At 42.0% G+C, this 19,196-nt stretch overlaps 1 protein-coding gene, 1 non-coding gene and 1 pseudogene across 2 annotated transcripts in view; all 3 read left to right on the top strand.

The window, feature by feature from the left end:
• The first annotated feature begins 444 nt into the window (after nt 1–444).
• LOC135548923 (heat shock cognate 70 kDa protein-like) lies at nt 445–8,692 on the top strand (annotated as a pseudogene).
• On the top strand, nt 7,101–7,194 carry LOC135548955 (small nucleolar RNA SNORD14). Its single transcript, XR_010456906.1, has one exon. It is a non-coding gene; the product is annotated as a small nucleolar RNA SNORD14 (small nucleolar RNA).
• Nucleotides 8,693–10,605: 1,913 nt separating the features above from the next.
• The window catches only part of LOC135548921 (zinc finger protein ZPR1-like), a 49,111-nt gene continuing 40,520 nt past the window's right edge, over nt 10,606–19,196 (top strand). Inside the window, exons 1-2 of the mRNA XM_064979018.1 lie at nt 10,606–10,936; nt 11,058–11,219. Coding sequence (XP_064835090.1) covers nt 10,817–10,936; nt 11,058–11,219 — 282 coding nt within the window. The 5' untranslated portion in view covers nt 10,606–10,816. The remainder of the gene's footprint in view (nt 10,937–11,057; nt 11,220–19,196) is intronic.

Genomic DNA, 19,196 nt, shown 5'->3' with positions numbered 1-19,196 from the left:
TATTTTGATTTTATTCAATAAATGCACAGTTCAAACTCAATTTCAGGGACTCAAATTTGCTATTTATATATAGGCCTACAGTTCAGTGGGTCAGACTATTTTGACACCGTGCCAGTAAATTGATTAGGACAGCTCTGGAATATTCTCTTGCTATTTCCGGGATTCTATCATCCTCAACCGACCTTCGTCTTTTTTCAAGTGATTTATGCAACACACGAGCTAGATTTCAACCAATCAATGCGTTGAGGGGCATATTTTTTTTTACAACTGATCCTAGTGCTGGTTGATTCCTTACATGTGGCCATATAACGCATTCCGCATTGAACAATAGTGGTTAAATTCTGATTGTAGATCATTTTGACTGCTAGAACGTACTAGAAGTGCAGAATTTTACAGACAGGTGAGAGAGGAGTTCTTGGAAGCTGATTGGTTCACAAGTTATCCTGAAGATACATGAACGCTTTCGCCGGCATCTTCTTTTCTCATTCATCGGGTAGCGGAGACTGAACAGTTTTCATACAGAATTGCCTTCATCACATTCAGGTAATAAAAGGAAACATATTTTAATCTGTTATAGCCTACGTCATTGCCAGTTATAGGCATATGTAACGTGATGTATTTTTCCTACAATTGTTTATATATTCGCTTCGGTATCAGTGTGTCCTTATTAGATGTAATATACTTATTTGTCGATTAAGGTCATTTATGTTAATGTTATGTTCACTGTAGGTCTATTCAACAATTCTACGAGACGACAGCCTTTGATGCCAGATTAGTCTGTAGACAATGTCATAGCCTACCAGTGAAATGGCCGCAATTTTAATGCGCTTGGCTGCGGAGCCAGCTGTACTGCAGCACTCAGCGTTGTCCTTCAGGAGCCGGGTTGGGGAGGGTGTAAAGTACTTGCCTCCCCCTTCCCAGATGGTCAGGGATCATCCTAGATTAATCGCGTTGACGAACTATGCCAACCTGGGTAACAGATAATAATAGTAGGCTGAATGGTGTTGTGTTCACCGGTATTGTGAAGTTTTTCTATTAAATGGAGCCCTATACGTGCGCCATTACACACAGTCTTTACCTTCGGGCTTGTACGCCATTGGCAGTTGGAAGAGTAATATCCATCACAATTATATGAACCTCATGCTACATGGAGAATTCCTCCATGGAACTGCAGTAGTGGAGCTCTCGCAAACCTTTCTCTCCATAGGGTTTTCGGCGCCAGCTACTGGCCACTTGTGAAGTACAATGCCGATGCTGTGTTTTAACGTTTAGGAAAGTCAATCATCGCTTGTGAAAGTTATTTTTTTTAAACGGATGGTCCTCCTTTCATATCAGCGAAAAATAATATATCCTCCAGCAGACGAACTACACTTCCGCTACACTTCCTCCCAGTTACCCATATACACAGGTGTTTGAGCATGCTAGGTGGTTAAATAGCTGTGTGTCGTCTGTCTTCCGTAAACAATCGCTGTACCATGGAGATCTGGCTGTGTGGGAACACAGCCTATGAAGTTGTAGTAATTACAAAAACAATATGGAAGTCATTTGTTTTATGAAAATTATTGCTGATATGAAATATATTTTCCGCAATTGACGTATGTTCATGTTTAGAGCAAGCGTCAGGACTCTTAACAAAAGTCCTCCAGGTAGAAGATGCCTTCACCAATCGGCGCTAACGGTAGTTAGTATCTATGAATAGGCTAACGGTTGCCTAGCCTTTACAATGGTCCGTTGGGAATCCCAAACCACCCCCTCGCTCGGAAGGTGTGGCTGATGAAACTGAGGGTGACTTCCAACGAGTGGCGATTGGATCAAGAAACCCACACAATCCTGACTTGAATGATACAGTTAATGTTCCACTTTTCAATAATAAAACCAGCATGAAATTCAAATGAACAAATCCTGCCGTCATTTTACAAGCTATAAACCCCAGGAACATTTAATTTGGGAAGTATTTAATATTTTATTTAACTAGATAAATCAGTTAATTACAAATCCTTATTTACAATGACGACCTACCCGGCCAAACCCGAACGACGCTGGGCCAATTGTGCACCGCCCTATGGGACTCCCAATCACGGCTGGATGTGATGCAGCCTGGATTCAAACCAGGTACTGCAGTGATACTACATGCACTGAGATGCAGTGTCTTAGACCACTGCGCCACTCGGGAGCATCATTCATCAGTTACATGTGTCATGTCTCGAGATCAGACATGAACAAATGCACGCGACATAATTAGGCACGTCTCTCAGTTCTTTTTTATGAAACTCCAAATATATTGCAGTGCCTGTCGGGATAGCACTGAGGCACGCAGCCTTGCTGCCTCTGCTCGAATTGGCCAACTGAGTGTCTAATTAGCCCCTACACCCTCGATAATTTTCACTCCCTCAACTTTGGGACGCTTGTGCAAATGGCGGCGGTGAACGCGCAGATGGGGAGGCGAAGTGGGTGAATTGGGATTCAGCATAGCAGGGCACCATGCATATGCCTTTTGCCCTGCCTAAGATGTCTGTCTGGCCCATCCAATGCCAGGGCAGGTATGACACTGAATGCCTATTACTTTTCCTCGAACAGGATTAGTCACCATTCTTAGGAATTGAATGAGTCAGCGTATTTCCCCACATAGGAAGTTGCTCTATGATCTTTGACTCATAATCCACAGTCCAAGTCTCATATTTTACCTTGAGTGATCATGACTGCCACCTATTGATTAGACTTCTCAGCATTACATATTTATTTATCTCTTGTCACAGTAACCATGTCTAAGGGAACAGCGGTTGGCATCGATCTCGGGACCACCTACTCCTGCGTGGGTGTGTTCCAGCATGGCAAGGTTGAAATCATTGCCAACGACCAGGGCAACAGGACCACGCCAAGCTACGTTGCTTTCACTGACTCTGAGAGGCTCATCGGTGATGCTGCCAAGAATCAGGTTGCCATGAACCCCTGCAACACAGTTTTTGGTAAGTTTATTCTGCTAGATGTCATTGAAGGTGTGCGTTTTTAATGATGGTTAAATTTGACGATATAACTTGGTTCACTTAGATTCAGTTGATTCTTGACATTTGTTGTTTCCACTAGAGGTTTTATAACCAAACATGGTTCTAGTATCTTCCTTGGATGTCTGAGTGAGAAACCAAAGGTCAGTTGGTATGATTGGAGTATGTCTATAATGCAATCATTAAGACTTTTATTTGTGTATTCCAGATGCTAAGCGTTTGATTGGCAGAAGGTTTGAGGATACCGTGGTTCAATCCGACATGAAGCACTGGCCTTTCAACGTCATCAGTGACAGCGGACGCCCCAAAGTGGAGGTTGAATACAAAGGCGAGACCAAGAGCTTCTACCCTGAGGAAATCTCCTCCATGGTGTTGGTCAAGATGAAGGAGATTGCAGAGGCCTACCTCGGGAAGGTGAGTTTAAAAATGCGTTTCCCACTGGGCACAAACTGGTTGAATCAACATTGTTTCGATGTAATTTGTCAATGTATTGTGATGTGGAAACTTCAAATCCAATGTTTTAAGTCATCAACTGTTTTGATGGTGAAATTTCAACCACAGGATTATGGTAACCAATTTTCAAATAGACAAACCTTGTATAAAATATGTTGCATTTGTACCTTTGAGAAAATGGCGCCGGTAGAGAGGGCAGCCATGCTTCTAGCCCCTAGGCAACTTTGCAGTATAATTTGTTTATTTCTTACGTTAGACCAGAATTGTTATTACATACAGCCAGGATTATTATTTTTAACTCTGGCATTTTACGCTACAATAACATGTATGTGATCAATAAAATTGGATTTGAAACAATCTCAGATTTTCTACATTTTATTCACAATCAGAAAAAAAACAGGCTGGGCAGCACCTCCTACTGGCGAGTTAATCTATCTACAGCTATCCATTTGGTCTCCCATCTAGGGTTTTAACCAAGCAACACTTTGATAATTGTCACAGACAATTACTACTAATGTGCTATCGTGAGTTTTGGAGATCCCTTAACTAAATGGATGTACTGTTGCTGTCCAAGTCATTCTAAACGGTAGATTTAACAAAGCAAATGAAATGTAACGTAACCATACTTTCATTAATAATATGTGTACTATTTAGGCCTATATAGCATTTGCAAAGTCATCAACTGCTACTGATTTTAAATTCAACCCAGGGTTCAACAAAAAAATAGACAATACATATTAGGGCTGGCAATTGCCAGGGACCTCGCATTACAATATTATCACAATGCGTAAGTGCTGATACAATATGTATTGACTCTCAGTTCTATATGCATTGCGATTCGATACTGATTTTATTGCAATTCGACGTTCTGAACATATTGCTCACCATGTGTCTTCTGCAGAAGGACGAGCGCGTCATGAGTTTTGATGGAAATAAGTGCTGAAATCATGCTCCCAGTTAACCTTGATTGAGAACAAGTTATGAAGGGAACTACTGAAGTTTGTCTAGCCAACCCTAGCGTAGTATTGTGCTAATGATATCTCTTAAAGAATATGCTGATATGTAACTGTGTATGTGTGTGTATATATCTCAGCAAAAAAATAAATGTCCCTTTTTCAGGACTCTGCCTTTCAAAGATAATTATTAAAAATCATAACTTCATTGTAAAGGGTTTAAACACTGTTTCCCATGCTTGGTCAATGAACCATAATGACCATTCCACAGGTGCATGTTTATTAATCGTTTAAGACACTATCAGCGTACAGACAGTAGGCAATTAAGGTCACAGTTATGAAAACTGAGAGGCCTTTCTACTGACGCTGGGGAGGGAGATGCCCAGGGTCCCTGCTCATCTGCGTGAAAGTCCTTTAGGCATGCCGCAAGGAGGCATGAGGACTGCATATGTGGCCAGGGCAATAAATGGCAATGTCCGTTCTGTGAGACGACGGCGCTACAGGATGGACAGCTGATCATCCTCGCAGTGGCAGACCACGTAACATCTGCACAGGACCGGTACATCCGAACATCACACCTGCGGGACAGGTACAGGATGGCAACTGCCCGAGTTACACCTGGAACGCACAATCCCTCATCAGTGCTCAGACTGTCCGCAATAGGCTGAGAGAGGCTGGACCTCACCAGACATCACCGGCAACAACGTCACCTATGGGCACAAATCCACCGTTGCTGGATCAGACCGGACTGGCAAAAAGTGCTCTTCACTGACGAGCCGCGGTTTTGTCTCACCAGGGGTGATGGTCGGATTCGCGGTTATCATTGAAAGAATGAGCGTTACACTGATGCCTGTACTCTGGAGCGGGATAGATTGAGGTGGAGGGTCCGTCATAGTCTGGGGCGGTGTGTCACGGCATCACCCGGGCTGAGCTTGTCATTGCAGGCAATCCCAATGCTGTGCATTACAGGGAAGACATCCTCCTTCATGTGGTACCCTTCCTGCAGGCTCATCCTGACCAGACCCTCCAGCATGACAATGCCACCAGCCATACTGCTCGCTTTGCCTGATTTCCTGCAAGACGCGGAATGTCAGTGTCCTGCCAGTGCCATTATATGAAGCACATTTTATTCCCATTTGAACTTTTTAAATGGTTGAATGTGCAGTGATGACACATTTGGAAGACAACTTAACCAGAAATTAGACACTGTTTTTGTTGCAATTTGGTTAGGCTTTAAGACCTTACACATGGTTAGATGGTTGAAAGCATAGTGATAACACATTTGGAATTCAAACTTCTGGCTGTCCTTTTTGAGTGGGTGAAAAGGTTGACGTCAAATTGATCTCATCCAAAAATGTTCCACTTTGAAATTGTGGTGGGTTCAGTCTATTTCAGGGTATTATTGACAGTCTATTCATTCCCACCCATCTTTCTTTGTAGACTGTATCAAACGCGGTTGTAACAGTTCCAGCTTACTTCAATGACTCTCAGCGCCAAGCAACCAAAGATGCTGGAACAATCTCTGGTCTGAACGTTTTGCGAATCATCAATGAGCCAACTGCTGCCGCTATTGCTTATGGCTTGGACAAGAAGGTGAGACTCATTTCTTTTAGAGGTTAAGGTCTAGTTGTGTTTTATTGAAATTGTAATGATCCTTTAAAGATCATTTGTTCATTTCAATTAGTTGATAGCACATTAAATCTAGTTTGTCCCTATGGTTAAGTTTATGCCTGCCATTCATAGTTTCCACCAGAGGTTGTAAAACCAAAGATGGCCCAACACCTTCCTGGATGTCGGAGTGAATACACCAGCTAGGGTCGATTTTGATGGCGGTTAATTCAGGAAGTGATTTAAACAATTACCACTTAAAAAAAAATGTTTTAAACTCAATTGAATAACTTTTGAAATAAATAGATTCTACTCAGTTTTTTTGAGAAATCAATGAAAATAGATTCCTTTTTTTGTGTTAAATTTCAGTTTTAATTGACCCTAGCCCTGGAATGCATAGCCATTTGTCATTTGGTTTGTAGTTTGTGTGCAAATACTGAATTTTCTCTTCTGTTTCAGGTCGGTGCTGAAAGGAATGTCCTTATCTTTGATCTGGGTGGCGGGACCTTTGACGTGTCCATCCTGACCATCGAGGATGGCATCTTTGAGGTAAAGTCCACTGCTGGAGACACTCATCTGGGTGGAGAAGACTTTGACAACCGCATGGTCAACCACTTCATCGCGGAGTTCAAGCGCAAGTACAAGAAAGACATCAGCGACAACAAGAGGGCTGTTCGCCGTCTCCGCACCGCATGTGAGAGGGCAAAGCGCACCCTGTCCTCCAGCACCCAGGCCAGCATCGAGATCGACTCTTTGTACGAGGGAATCGACTTCTACACCTCCATCACCAGGGCTCGCTTTGAGGAGCTCAATGCAGACCTTTTCCGTGGCACCCTTGACCCAGTGGAGAAATCCCTCCGCGACGCCAAGATGGACAAAGCCCAGGTACACGACATCGTCCTGGTCGGAGGCTCCACTCGTATCCCCAAGATCCAGAAACTGCTCCAAGATTTCTTCAACGGCAAAGAGCTCAACAAAAGCATCAACCCCGACGAAGCTGTGGCCTATGGCGCAGGTGAATCACTGATCATCTTGTTTGCTCTGTGGCCAATGGGCTTCTATAATGAGCCTTAAATCAATAGTTTCGCTGTGATGAAGTTTACTCCTGCCATTCGTAGTTTCCACCAGAGGTTGAAAGACCAAAGATGGCCCAAATCCTTCCTTGGATGTCTGAGCGACAATGGCACAGTGCGTCTACAGTCATGTTTTTCCATGTGTCTAACCTCCCATTCTCATTTTCAGCTGTCCAGGCAGCCATACTCTCAGGTGACAAGTCTGAGAATGTCCAGGACCTGCTTTTGCTGGACGTCACACCCCTGTCCCTGGGTATTGAGACCGCCGGAGGTGTCATGACCGTCCTGATCAAACGTAATACCACCATCCCAACCAAGCAGACCCAGACCTTCACCACCTACTCAGACAACCAGCCTGGTGTGCTCATTCAGGTCAGCGGGGGCCTGCAAGAAATGTCCATTTCAGGGCAATGTTTCCTCATTCACTCAGCTATTTGTAGTTTCCACCAGCGGTTGACAGACAGATTGCCCACTACATTCCTTGGATGTCTTGAGCGGCTTTTAGTGAAATGTACTTCTCATTTGAAGACATGTATGTTTTGCTAATATTGACTGTATCCTCCAGGTGTATGAGGGTGAGAGGGCCATGACCAAGGACAACAACCTGTTGGGCAAGTTTGAGCTGACTGGAATCCCTCCTGCACCTCGCGGTGTTCCTCAGATTGAGGTCACCTTTGACATTGACGCTAATGGCATCCTCAATGTCTCTGCCGTTGATAAGAGCACCGGCAAGGAGAATAAGATCACCATCACCAACGACAAAGGTAAACAACAGCATATGTGACCAAAGTGAAATTTGATTACAATATGCACACTTGGATAGTGTATGATACTTAACCCTTCAAAAAATGTCTAACCAGGTCGCCTGAGTAAGGAGGACATTGAGCGCATGGTCCAGGAGGCTGAGAAGTACAAGTGTGAGGATGATGTGCAGCGTGACAAGGTCTCGTCTAAGAACTCACTAGAGTCATACTCTTTCAACATGAAATCCACCGTGGAGGATGAGAAACTGCAGGGCAAGATCAGCGACGAGGACAAGACCAAGATTCTGGACAAGTGCAACGAGATCATTGCCTGGCTGGATAAGAACCAGGTACAGTATATTGATGTGCCCATTATTTTAAAACCAAGTTATTACCATAACGTGTCAAGAAGGGAAATCAATTAATCTTAACCTGTGTCTTTGTTTCAGACTGCGGAGAAGGAAGAGTATGAGCACCAGCAACAGGAGCTGGAGAAGGTGTGCAACCCCATCATCACCAAGCTGTACCAGAGTGCCGGTGGGATGACAGGCGGTATGCCCGGAGGAATGCCTGGAGGCTTCCCAGGTGCTGGCGGTGCCGGTGCTGCTCCTGGAGGTGGTGGATCCTCAGGCCCCACCATTGAGGAAGTCGATTAAACCCAATGTCATTACCCTGTATACACAAAGCACATAACCCCAGTGGCCCAATCTGTAAAGCCAAGGCTGGTCAGTAATTTGAACTGATAATAGCTGCTATGTATGTTTTAGATACTTGAAGATGTACACTGTCCAAGACTGAGATTTTAAGGAACAAAAGTTTGTCTACATTTTGAGTCCTGGAGAATAAATTATTTGCCATTGGCCTTGACTTTTTTTAAAAATGTGTTTTCACACCCAATTCCTCAATTCAATGAAGGGAAATTAAGCAGGCTTCCCTTATACACAGATTGAGAAGGACAGTTATTTTATTTTTTGTGAGGGGAATTATCTAAATAAGAGTGCGCATAAGTCAAATTTGTGCAAGGCACATTCCTACTAGTGCCTGATAATGGAATCCGGTGACTCATCGAAGTCTCATATATCGTAGCTAACACTCTGACCCACTGACAATGTTTTGAGGCCCAACTCTCACAAAATAACTGCTTTGTTTAGTTTACCATATGAACAGTTTCCATTAAATAAAGATGCAGTGAGTAGACCATTTCGTTATATTCTTGTTTGAGGTCTGCCAGAAATAAGTCAAGTTTTGGCATGGAGGTTTGGTACAGACCAAACCTCCATGCCACAGACCCACTTCCATACCTCACTCTCCCCCATATTGCAAGCAAAACATTTTAGTGGACTTCCTCTTGCTACTGGAGAGACATTTTTAGAGGTAATGTCGTGCAATTCTCCACATTTTGTCATGGGGTGGAGAGAATGTTTCAGTTTTAAAGCAAATTTGCTTCAATTTTGCCAAGGGGCAGAGGATTTTGCAATTGTATTACTAATTACCTGCATTCTACACATTTTGCCATAGGTTGGAGAGAAATGTTTTGAATATATCTGAGTGAGACTGCCTAACAGAATCAATGGGGCCAGTAGTTTGATTTTGGTAACACGTTTAGATAGTGGTCAGCTAATTTAAGACTAAGTGGGAGATTTGATCCGAGGGCCTTCAAAAGGCCTAAAATGTGTATAATCTGCCGACCTGGGGTATCAGGTTACGCAAAACGTATTTTCCCTAGTTCTTGATATACCATAGAGCTAGAGGACTCTAGTGCCAAAAAGTTTACTTTCGCATGGGCAGCACAATTGAGGACTTTCACAATTGTTAAGTAGTCAACTGGGTGGAACTCCCTATGGGTTAAGGATCTCCTAATTCCATCCAAGGGTTCTGTTCAAAATTGAGATGGCCTCAATGGCACTGTCCATGTTCTCACAGACACCATCATGGGACAGATACAATGTGTCCTCTAACTATTTATATGGGATATTCTCTGTGAAAGAGACGTCAGAAGCAAGTGAGACATCCTACTCGATTATTCTTACTGGTTCATATCGAATCAATTAACTAAGCAGACCAGACCCAGCTGCTATCACATTGGTGCCTATGGGACAGCCACCCCGTTAAGCAGACAGAAGTAAAAAAAAAAAAAAGGGTTAACAGCCTGAGTGAAACGTCTTAATTGAATCCCCATCTTTCGTGATGACATCTTCACTTCCGGGTCATGTCCCCTAATCTTTTGAACGTGCTTGACGATTATATCATTACATTCGTGAAAAAAAGTGGTCATTCAAGATATATATAAAATTATATTTGTGAATTAATTTACTTCTGTCTGGGGCCTTTTATGGCGTTTTTGGCTTGATGACCATTGCGCTACATTTTTGCTCATTATTCATATTCTTCTTAAATTGACACAAACAATTCAATGAATAAAACGACTTTCTGAACAATCCCTGACCATTACAGTATGGGATCCCGAGTGGTGCAGCGGGCTAAGGCACTGCATCTCAGTGCAAGGCGTCCATCCAACCCGACAGAGCCTGAGCAGATCTGCAGAGAAGAATGGGAGAAACTCCCCAAACTCGTGAGTTTTTTGCGCTGCCATAGGGCAGCGCAAATTTGACTGGGTAGGGTGTCAATTGTAAATAAGAATTTGATGTCAACTGACTTGCCTAGTTAAAGAAAGGTTAAATAAGTAAATAACATTAAAAAAATGGGACGTTCTAAGGATCCCGTTTAGACACTTTAAATAACTAACAAGGCCACTTCCTGCAAAATGACGAAACATTCATTGACGCATGCGCGCATAACATGTGACATTTTCCACCAAAGAAGTAGATGTATTTCACGTTTATTTCTGGGACAAGGAGAAACGCAGAGTTGAAACGTGCGTTTTGAACCGCACCTTCGGTTGTAATAGAAAGTTCCAGAAACAGTGGACGGCCTATACAAAATAACAGTTAATTTGTTATCGACAACTCTCGTGAAGTGAAATAATGTCCGTCATCGCAGAGGAAAATGTCCGTGGCGGTAGTGTTTTCAAGGAGATCAATGCGGATGATGAAGACAGTCAACCCACCGAAATCGAGAGTCTGTGCATGAATTGTTACCAAAATGTAAGTAGCTAGCTAGGTAACGTTAACGAGCTAGCTAACACAGACCAGTTAAGTAAACATTGAATTGTCTAATTCTGTATGATTGACTGTCATCCAACATGTTTTCTCTCACTCTTTGTAGGGAATGACACGTATTCTTCTTACGAAGATTCCTTTCTTCAAAGAAATTATCGTCAGTTCTTTCACCTGCCCCAACTGCAGTTGGTCAAACACTGAAATCCAATCAGCTGGTCGCATACAGGATCAAGGCATCACCTACACACTCAATGTCAAGTCAAAACAGGTAGCCTATCTAACTAGGGAGGGGAAATTAACGAACTAGCTACACGGTCACTCACTATATATGGGAAGTAGCGAGCAGATTGTAATGGGCTACAGTGATGCTCCATTTTAGCCGTTACATGATCGGTACTGTTTGGTGTAGAACAGAATTTGTCTATCTTGTAACAGCTAATGGAGCATTACATTAGCCCGTTACAATCAGCTAGTTATGTATGGAAACTCTTTCTAGGGCCAGTAACATTTTGCATTAAAACATACAAAAAAAAAAATGGTTAAACTAGTGAAATATACAATGCCTTCAAAGTATTCATACCTCTTGGCTTATTCCACATTTTGTTGTTACAACCTGAATTCAAAATTGATTGAATAATTTCTCAGCCATCTACACACAATACCCCATAATGACACATTTAAGTCAAAACTGGGCCACTCAGGAACAATCATTGTTGTCTTGGTAAACAACTCCAGTGTAGATTTGGCCTTGTTTTAGGTTATTGTCCTTCTGAAAGGTGAATTCATATAGAGTCTGGTGGAAAGCAAACTGAACAAGGTTTTCCTCTAGGAATATGACTGCTTAGCTCTATTCGGTTTATTTTTATCCTGGAAAAACTCCCCAGTCATTAACGATGACAAGCGTACCCTTAACATGATGCAGCCACCACTATGCTTGAAAATATGGAGAGTGGTACTCAGTAATGTGTTTTGGATTTTGCCCAAATATAACACTTTTTATTCAGGACAAAAAATGAATTGCTTTGACACATTTTTGGCAATATTACTTTAGTTCTGTGTTGCAAACAGGATGCATGTTTTGGAATATTTGTATTCTGTACCGGATTCCTTATTTTCACTTGTCAAGAGGAAACAGCGACAGCATCGTTTAAGTTGTTTTAGGAATAAAAATGGAATGTTTAAAAGTAGTTTTCTAATTAATCAGTGAAAATCTGCTGAATGAGTCTAAAAAATGTGCTGGGATTTATTTTGATAATATACCAAAAATCGTTTAAAACAACTTTGTCCTGTGTAATCTAGCTAGGATGCAGTTCCTTTCCCAGGCATATGCTTAACCACTGACATGTGGTAGGCTTTAAGATGTGGCTTGTCGGCTTGCCTAAAATCAGCCTGTGATACCAATTCTTGGTATACAGTCTGAAACAAAACTTGGTAAGTTTCCTTACAAGCCAGAATGTTTAAAATTACACCAATTTACTCTACTGGTTGTCTGTGAGGTTGGTCCTTCAGTAAGTAGAAATAATTTGAGACAATATCTATAGGAAAGTATTATTACCCAACATTTTAGAGCACTGGTACTGCTGTTGAAATGTCAATCACTTGGCACTTGTGCAAAACCATAAACACCTGCAAGATTTCTGTTAGTATGTGTGCATGTACTTGCGTCTTGTGCATATGCTTTTGGTCACGAGCAAAGAAATCTTATTTGCCACACAGAGACCCTTTTTTTGAAGTCTGTTTAATACTTTCCTGTTGATATATTGGCAAGAATTTTGACCCTCTAGGGCCAACGCAACCCGCAGAGTAAATTCACAATTTTATTTGACATTTGTGACCAACAAGGGACGTTTTTTTTCTATGAATATGTGGGTGGCTAGCAACAATTGGGAATACTAGCTAACCTGATTGCCTGTCTGTGCTAGCTGTCATGTCACTCATTGTCATGCCAAACATTTAATGGAGTTGGCATTGGCAAGAGGAGAAACAGATCTGCGACTAGGCTAGCTCAAGATGAGCTGTTAAGGAGTGTGGGCTAGCCTATTCCTTTACTGTCCAAGATCAAATGCACCAAATACAACAGGTGGAGGTAGCCCATACAGTGAAATACTTACAAGCTCTTTCCCAATGTTGTAGAGTTAAATAATAATAAGAAAAACATGAGAAATAAACCATTATGTTCAGAGGTAAACTGGCTCTGGCAGCTGAAACAGCCTGATACTCAATCTAACCTCAAATAGATATACAATTTTGTTCATAGACGTGCTTCTAGAACGGCTTCACTTTTAATATCACATCAAAATAATTTTACAAATACAAAATATACATACACTGTTACACACAGTTGCAGTTGATTTAGTATTTTTTTCTGGCTTCCTCCTTCCTTTACACACAGGTGTTTAGAGATGCTAGAAAAATTGAGGATTTAGGCCTACTCAAGTGTTTTAACACAAGTCTGAGGCTTTTTTGTTTTCACCTCCTCTTACTGGGCGATGTCCTCTGGACCTGCTCTGACTTGGGGCCAAGGTGAGGCCACTGGTACTTTTCAGCTTGTATTTACATAACAATGGCTAACTCTTAAAACTTCTCTGGGATATGTGGGACAGTAGCGTCCCACCTCACAAACAGCCAGTGAAATTGCAGGGCGCCCAATTCAAAACACCAGAAATCCCATAATTCCTCACACACAAGTATTTTACACCATTTAAGATAAACTTGTTGTAAATCCAGCCACAGTGTCCGATTTCAATAAGGCTTTACTACGAAAGCACACCAAACGATTGTTAGGTCTGCACCTAGTCATGGAAAAACAGCCATTTTTCCAGCCAAAGAGGAGTCAAAAAGCAGAGAGAATTAATCACTAACCTTTGACCTTCATCAGATGACACTCATAGGACTTCATGTTACACACTACATGTGTGTTTTGTTTGATAAAGTTCATATTTATATCCAAAATTCTGTTTACATTGCCGCGTTATGTTCAGTAGTTCCAAAACATCCGGTGATTTTGCAGAGAGCCACATCAATTTACAGAAATACTCAAAACATTGATAAAAGATAAGTGTTATGCATGGAATTTTAGATCCATTTCTCCATAATGCAACTGCTGTGTCAGATTTCCAAAACTTTACAGAAAAAGCACACCATGCAATAATGAGTACAGTGCTGAGACACAAAAACAAGCCGTACAGATACCCGCCATGTTGTGAAGTCAGAAATAGCAATATAAATATTCACTTTTACCTTTGATCTTCATCAGAATGCACTCCCATGAATCCCAGTTCCACAATAGTTTTTGTTTGATAAAGTCCATAATTTGTCATACCTCCTTGTTGTTCGCATTTAGTTCACAAATCCACATGGCATGAGTCGCGATCAGTAGGTCCAGACGAAAAGTCAAACATTTCCGTTAGTCCGTAGAAACATGTCAATGTGTAGAATCGGTCTTTATGTTTATAACATAAATCTTCAATAATGTTCCAACTGGAGAATTCCTTTGTCTTTAGAAATGCAATGGGGGGGGATCACGTGAGCCTTGAACGAGATGGCCGCATGAACTAGGAGCTCTGCACAAGTAGTTTCCAATTCCTAATCTTACCTCCACTCCAAGTTCAAACTCATTTAGCTTTAGTAAGAAAAAGTCATGGCGGCTACAAAAGGCGACACTACAGGTGACATTTTTACCCGGACTCGAGTATGGATGGAAAAAGCGATGGAAAAAGCCTCCAAGAAGAAGCTAGCTTCAGAAAAAACTAGCGCCATTAGCCAGGAGCAAGAGAGCCCCCCCCCCCCAAGGCACAACGAATGCCAACCTCGCACTCTGTCGAAGACATCCTTTCTGAGTTGAGATCCCAATGTACAGAACTAAACACCAAATTAGATGCCATTAACTCTCAGCTCAGTGCGATAGGGGGCAAGGTGACAATCCTGGAAAATGCTTTGCCTGATAACAACAAGAGAACCATAAACGCGGGGCGCCTGGACGAGGCAGAGGAGCGAATCCTATCCATGGAAAACTTATTGACCGATGCCATGGAAACAATAGCATATGCTAAAAAGAAAATTGAGCATCTGGAAGAGAAAACGGAGGACCTGGAAAACGGGGATGAAGGAATAATTGTGTTCTATTCAATCTGGGCGAAAAAGAAGCGGGAAACATGCCACTGATCCGCTACCTGCAAGACAAACTTCCCGAGTGGCTCCACCTGTCCACCGACAGGCCCATAGAACTCGAGAGAGAGAGAGAGAGCTTCCCGAGCACTGAGGCCCACACCAGCAGCCAGACAACCACCACGCCCAATCACCATACGTTTCCTGAGATTCACCGACAAGGAACGAGTCCTACAGGCGGCGAAAAACAACGCCATCACAGTGGGAAACGCCAAACTCGCTTTACACCAGGACCTGTCAGCTGGAATGCGCCGAGAGTTTGACGAAGTGAAGAAATACTCAATTGACCGAGGCATCTTCAGGGGATTCAAATACCCAAACGAGCTCAGGATTCTTCACCAAGGAGCCTTGCGACACTTCAAAACTCCCGAAGAGGCAAAACATTTTTTGAAAGACAATCCTGGTCAATGAGAAACAGACCAATGACTAAATGCGATTAATGCCATTACTAAAGGAGGTAAGACAACATATAGCCGATATCCAGAGACCCACCCCCTAAATGTCATTATAGCCCGTCCAATTTATATTTATTTTCCTTTAACTGAGAGGGATGGGCTGTATAGCCTAACCTTGGCCTACTAATATTTCAACCTACTTTTATTTCCCTGTTTTATTTGTTGCTATTGTTGCTACTTGGGGTTCCCTATGTCCCTTGGAGGAGGTATTTGTAGGCTGGGCAATTGATTTTATTTTTCTCCCCTCTTTTACTGTGGTCTGGACGATGGCAACTGTGTCATTTACTCAATGCGGGGTGGAAAGGATGAGGCATTTCTTTGGTGGGGAGAGGGAGACTTGTGCGTTGCTAACTGTTCCCAGTTTTTTTTTTTTTTTTCAGAACACAGAATTGAGACTGAGCGGGGGGGTAATAGATCCAACGGGATGTGTCGAGTTGTTTGGGAACTCGGCTGGGGTGTTCAGAGATTATTATTTTATGTACACCATTTATTTTCCTTTTGTGTGAACGCAGCTGTAACTACTATCCACTTTTACCCAGCGATGACTTGCACTAAAGTTCGATTACTGTTCGATGACTAGTACCTTAAATCTATTGACATGGAACTGCCATGGTCTAGGGCATGCAATAAAACGGAAAAAGATACTATGTGCTCTAAAAAAAGGAAAAAGCAGACATCGCGCTATTACAAGAGACACACCTCTGTGATGCTGAACATGCCAAACTCCGCAGAGCTTGGGTGGGACAGGTGTATTTCTCATCTTTCAAATCAAACAGTAGAGGCACAGCCATACTTATCCATAAAAAATGTTCCATTCATAATTGACAAAAACATATCTGATCCGGAGGGGAGATTTATTTTGATAACTGGGTCACTATATTGTCAACCAATTACTATATTAAACATATATGCCCCTAACACATACTCCTGCCTTCACGTCAAAAATGATAACCCTGTTCAATGAGCATTGTCTCCTTTGGCGTGGTGGCCGGAGACTTTAATTGTACCCTTAACCCAACCCTAGACAAATCATCTCAAGTCCCCACCACAAATCCTAGATCTGCAAAGATGTTGAACTCTCTTACTAAAGAGATGGGACTGATAGATATCTGGAGAGAGTCTAATAGCTCATCTATGGACTATACTTACTACTCTAATGTCCATAACACCTACTCCAGGATAGATTACATTTTTATCCCAAAGAGTTTCATAAATTCAGCTACATGTACAATCGGACCCATAGCACTTTCAGATCATGCCTTTGTCCACCTCCGCTTTGACCTCTGCAAAAACATCCCGAGGTCAAAGAGCTGGAAATTCAACACCTCCATGCTATCAAATGAAGTGTTCCATACATTGGTAACTACATGGATAGACAACTACACACAAGACAACAAAGATTCTCTTGTTTCTCTGGTCACAATGTGGGACGCTGCTAAAGCCACGCTAAGAGGCCATCTAATTGCATATGCTTCCTCTAAGAAAAAAGCAATGGAAGCACCCAGGCTAGATCTTGAGAGGGAGCTGGAATGCTGTGAAAGAATACATAAACAATCCCCAGACAGCACCTCCTGGAGTCATCTTAAAGCAGCCAAAGCCAAACTGAATTTGGACTACACTTGGGAGATTAAAAAAGGGGTATTTTTTTACTAAACAAATGCCTTGAGTATAGCAATAGGCCCAGTAGACTGCTTGCTTACCAATTAAAAAAGGAGCAGTCAGAGCGTACAATCATGGCTATCCGAACAGCAGAGGACGAGGTCACATATGACCCAAAAAAGATAAACTTAACTTTTCATGATTTTTACTGCAAACTATACACCTCTGAGAGAACACACGGAGGCAGAACTCCACTCTTTCCTAGAGAGAATCTTGCTACCTAAACTATCAGAGACCGACCAAGAAGATCTCAACTCCCCCTTCACTCCTGAGGAGATCCTGGAGGCAATTACCTCCATGCCACCTAATAAGTCCCCAGGCCCAGATGGAGTCACCAGAGAGTTCTACAAAGCTTTTTGGCCCCAGCTCCGCCCTATCTTCATGCCAATGCTGGAGGATTTTTGCAAAAACGGAGTCCTCAGACTCAATGCACATAGCCCGCATTACAGTGTTGCTAAAAAAGGACAAGAACACCCTATCCTGCTCGTCCTTCCGGCCCATAAGCTTGTTGGATTTCGACTATAAAATAATTACCAAATTGCTCGCCAAAAGACTAAACTCTTCTTCCCAAAATAATAAAACCGGACCAAACTGGATTTATTAGAGATATGCTCTTCTGATAACATTCACTGTCTTTTTGATATTATTGATCAAGTCAACGCACAGAAGACCCCTGTCCTGCTGGCTTCACTGGATGCTGAGAAGGCGTTTGACAGGATGGAGTGGAGCTTTCTGTTTTCAGTCTTAGAAAAGTTCAATATGGGCCCAAATGTTATTAAATGGATCAAATCACTATACTCTCATCCAAATGCCATGGTGACTACTAATGGACTGAACTCTGACAGATTCCCTCTGGAACGGGGCACAAGACAAGGGTGCTCGCTGTCCCCCCTGCTCTACTTGTTGGGGCTGTAGGGAGATGCCAGAATCTGGCAAATCTATACATACTGCTGCACAGAAAATACTAGAGGTACAGTTTGATATGACCCCGTGTATCTATCTTAATGCCCAGCAGGACTTTGTTCTTGATCCTGACAGAAAATTAGCTTATGACTATTACATACTTTGCTAAGAAATGTAATTCTTCTATTGTGGGCCTCTAATACCCCTCCTACATTTAAAATGTGGATTGACCAGATTGTTGACTTTCTCCCTCTTGAAAAGCTCACTTAAGAGACAGCCCAAGTTTGATAGACTCTGGTCTCCACTACTCAACTATATTTCAAACTGGACAGAGTGAACAGGGTGACTAGGGAAATGCGCAGATACATGTTGTGTAAGGTACTGTAAAACCTAAAAACGAATTATTGGCCCGTCGTCTCAGCGAATGCTAGAAATAGCTGATAAGAACCTTGATAGTGCTGCTGCAAGTGTTATGTTTTTTTGTTTTTTTTAAATTTCTTTTTGAGTACGTGTGTGTGTGTGTGTGTGTGTGTGTGTATAGATAAATAAAAATCTATTTCACCTTTATTTAACCAGGTCGGCAAGTTGAGAACAAGTTCTCATTTACAATTGCGACCTGGATAGATAGATAGATATATATAGAAAGATAGATATATAGATAGAGGAAGGAAAATAGATTAAGAAAGTGTTTTTATTTGACTATCTTTAATTTTAATTTTATTTTAATTTTTTCAAATGTACTATTATATTTTGACTTTAAACATTTTTTTTTAAGCCTGTCACATCTGTGAATGTGGAATGTGTTTTGTTGGTTGATAGAAAAACAAGAGAACTTAACTTTAAATTGAAAAAAAAGAAATACAATGGAATGCTGCTACCTCTCACGGGAGCATGCGTGATCAGCTCATGCCAGACACCTGGTTGAAACAGCTCTCATTTTCTCGCCCTTCAAACAAGGTTCTAAAGACTTGACATCTAGTGGAAGCCTTAGGAAGTGCAATATGACCCCATAGACACTATTTGATTGGCAATGACTTAAAACTACAAACCTCAGATTTCCC

Source organism: Oncorhynchus masou, chromosome 11 (assembly GCF_036934945.1).
Source record: "Oncorhynchus masou masou isolate Uvic2021 chromosome 11, UVic_Omas_1.1, whole genome shotgun sequence".
Classification (NCBI taxonomy): Eukaryota; Metazoa; Chordata; class Actinopteri; order Salmoniformes; family Salmonidae; genus Oncorhynchus; species Oncorhynchus masou.
This window is presented reverse-complemented; position numbering and strand designations above follow the sequence as displayed.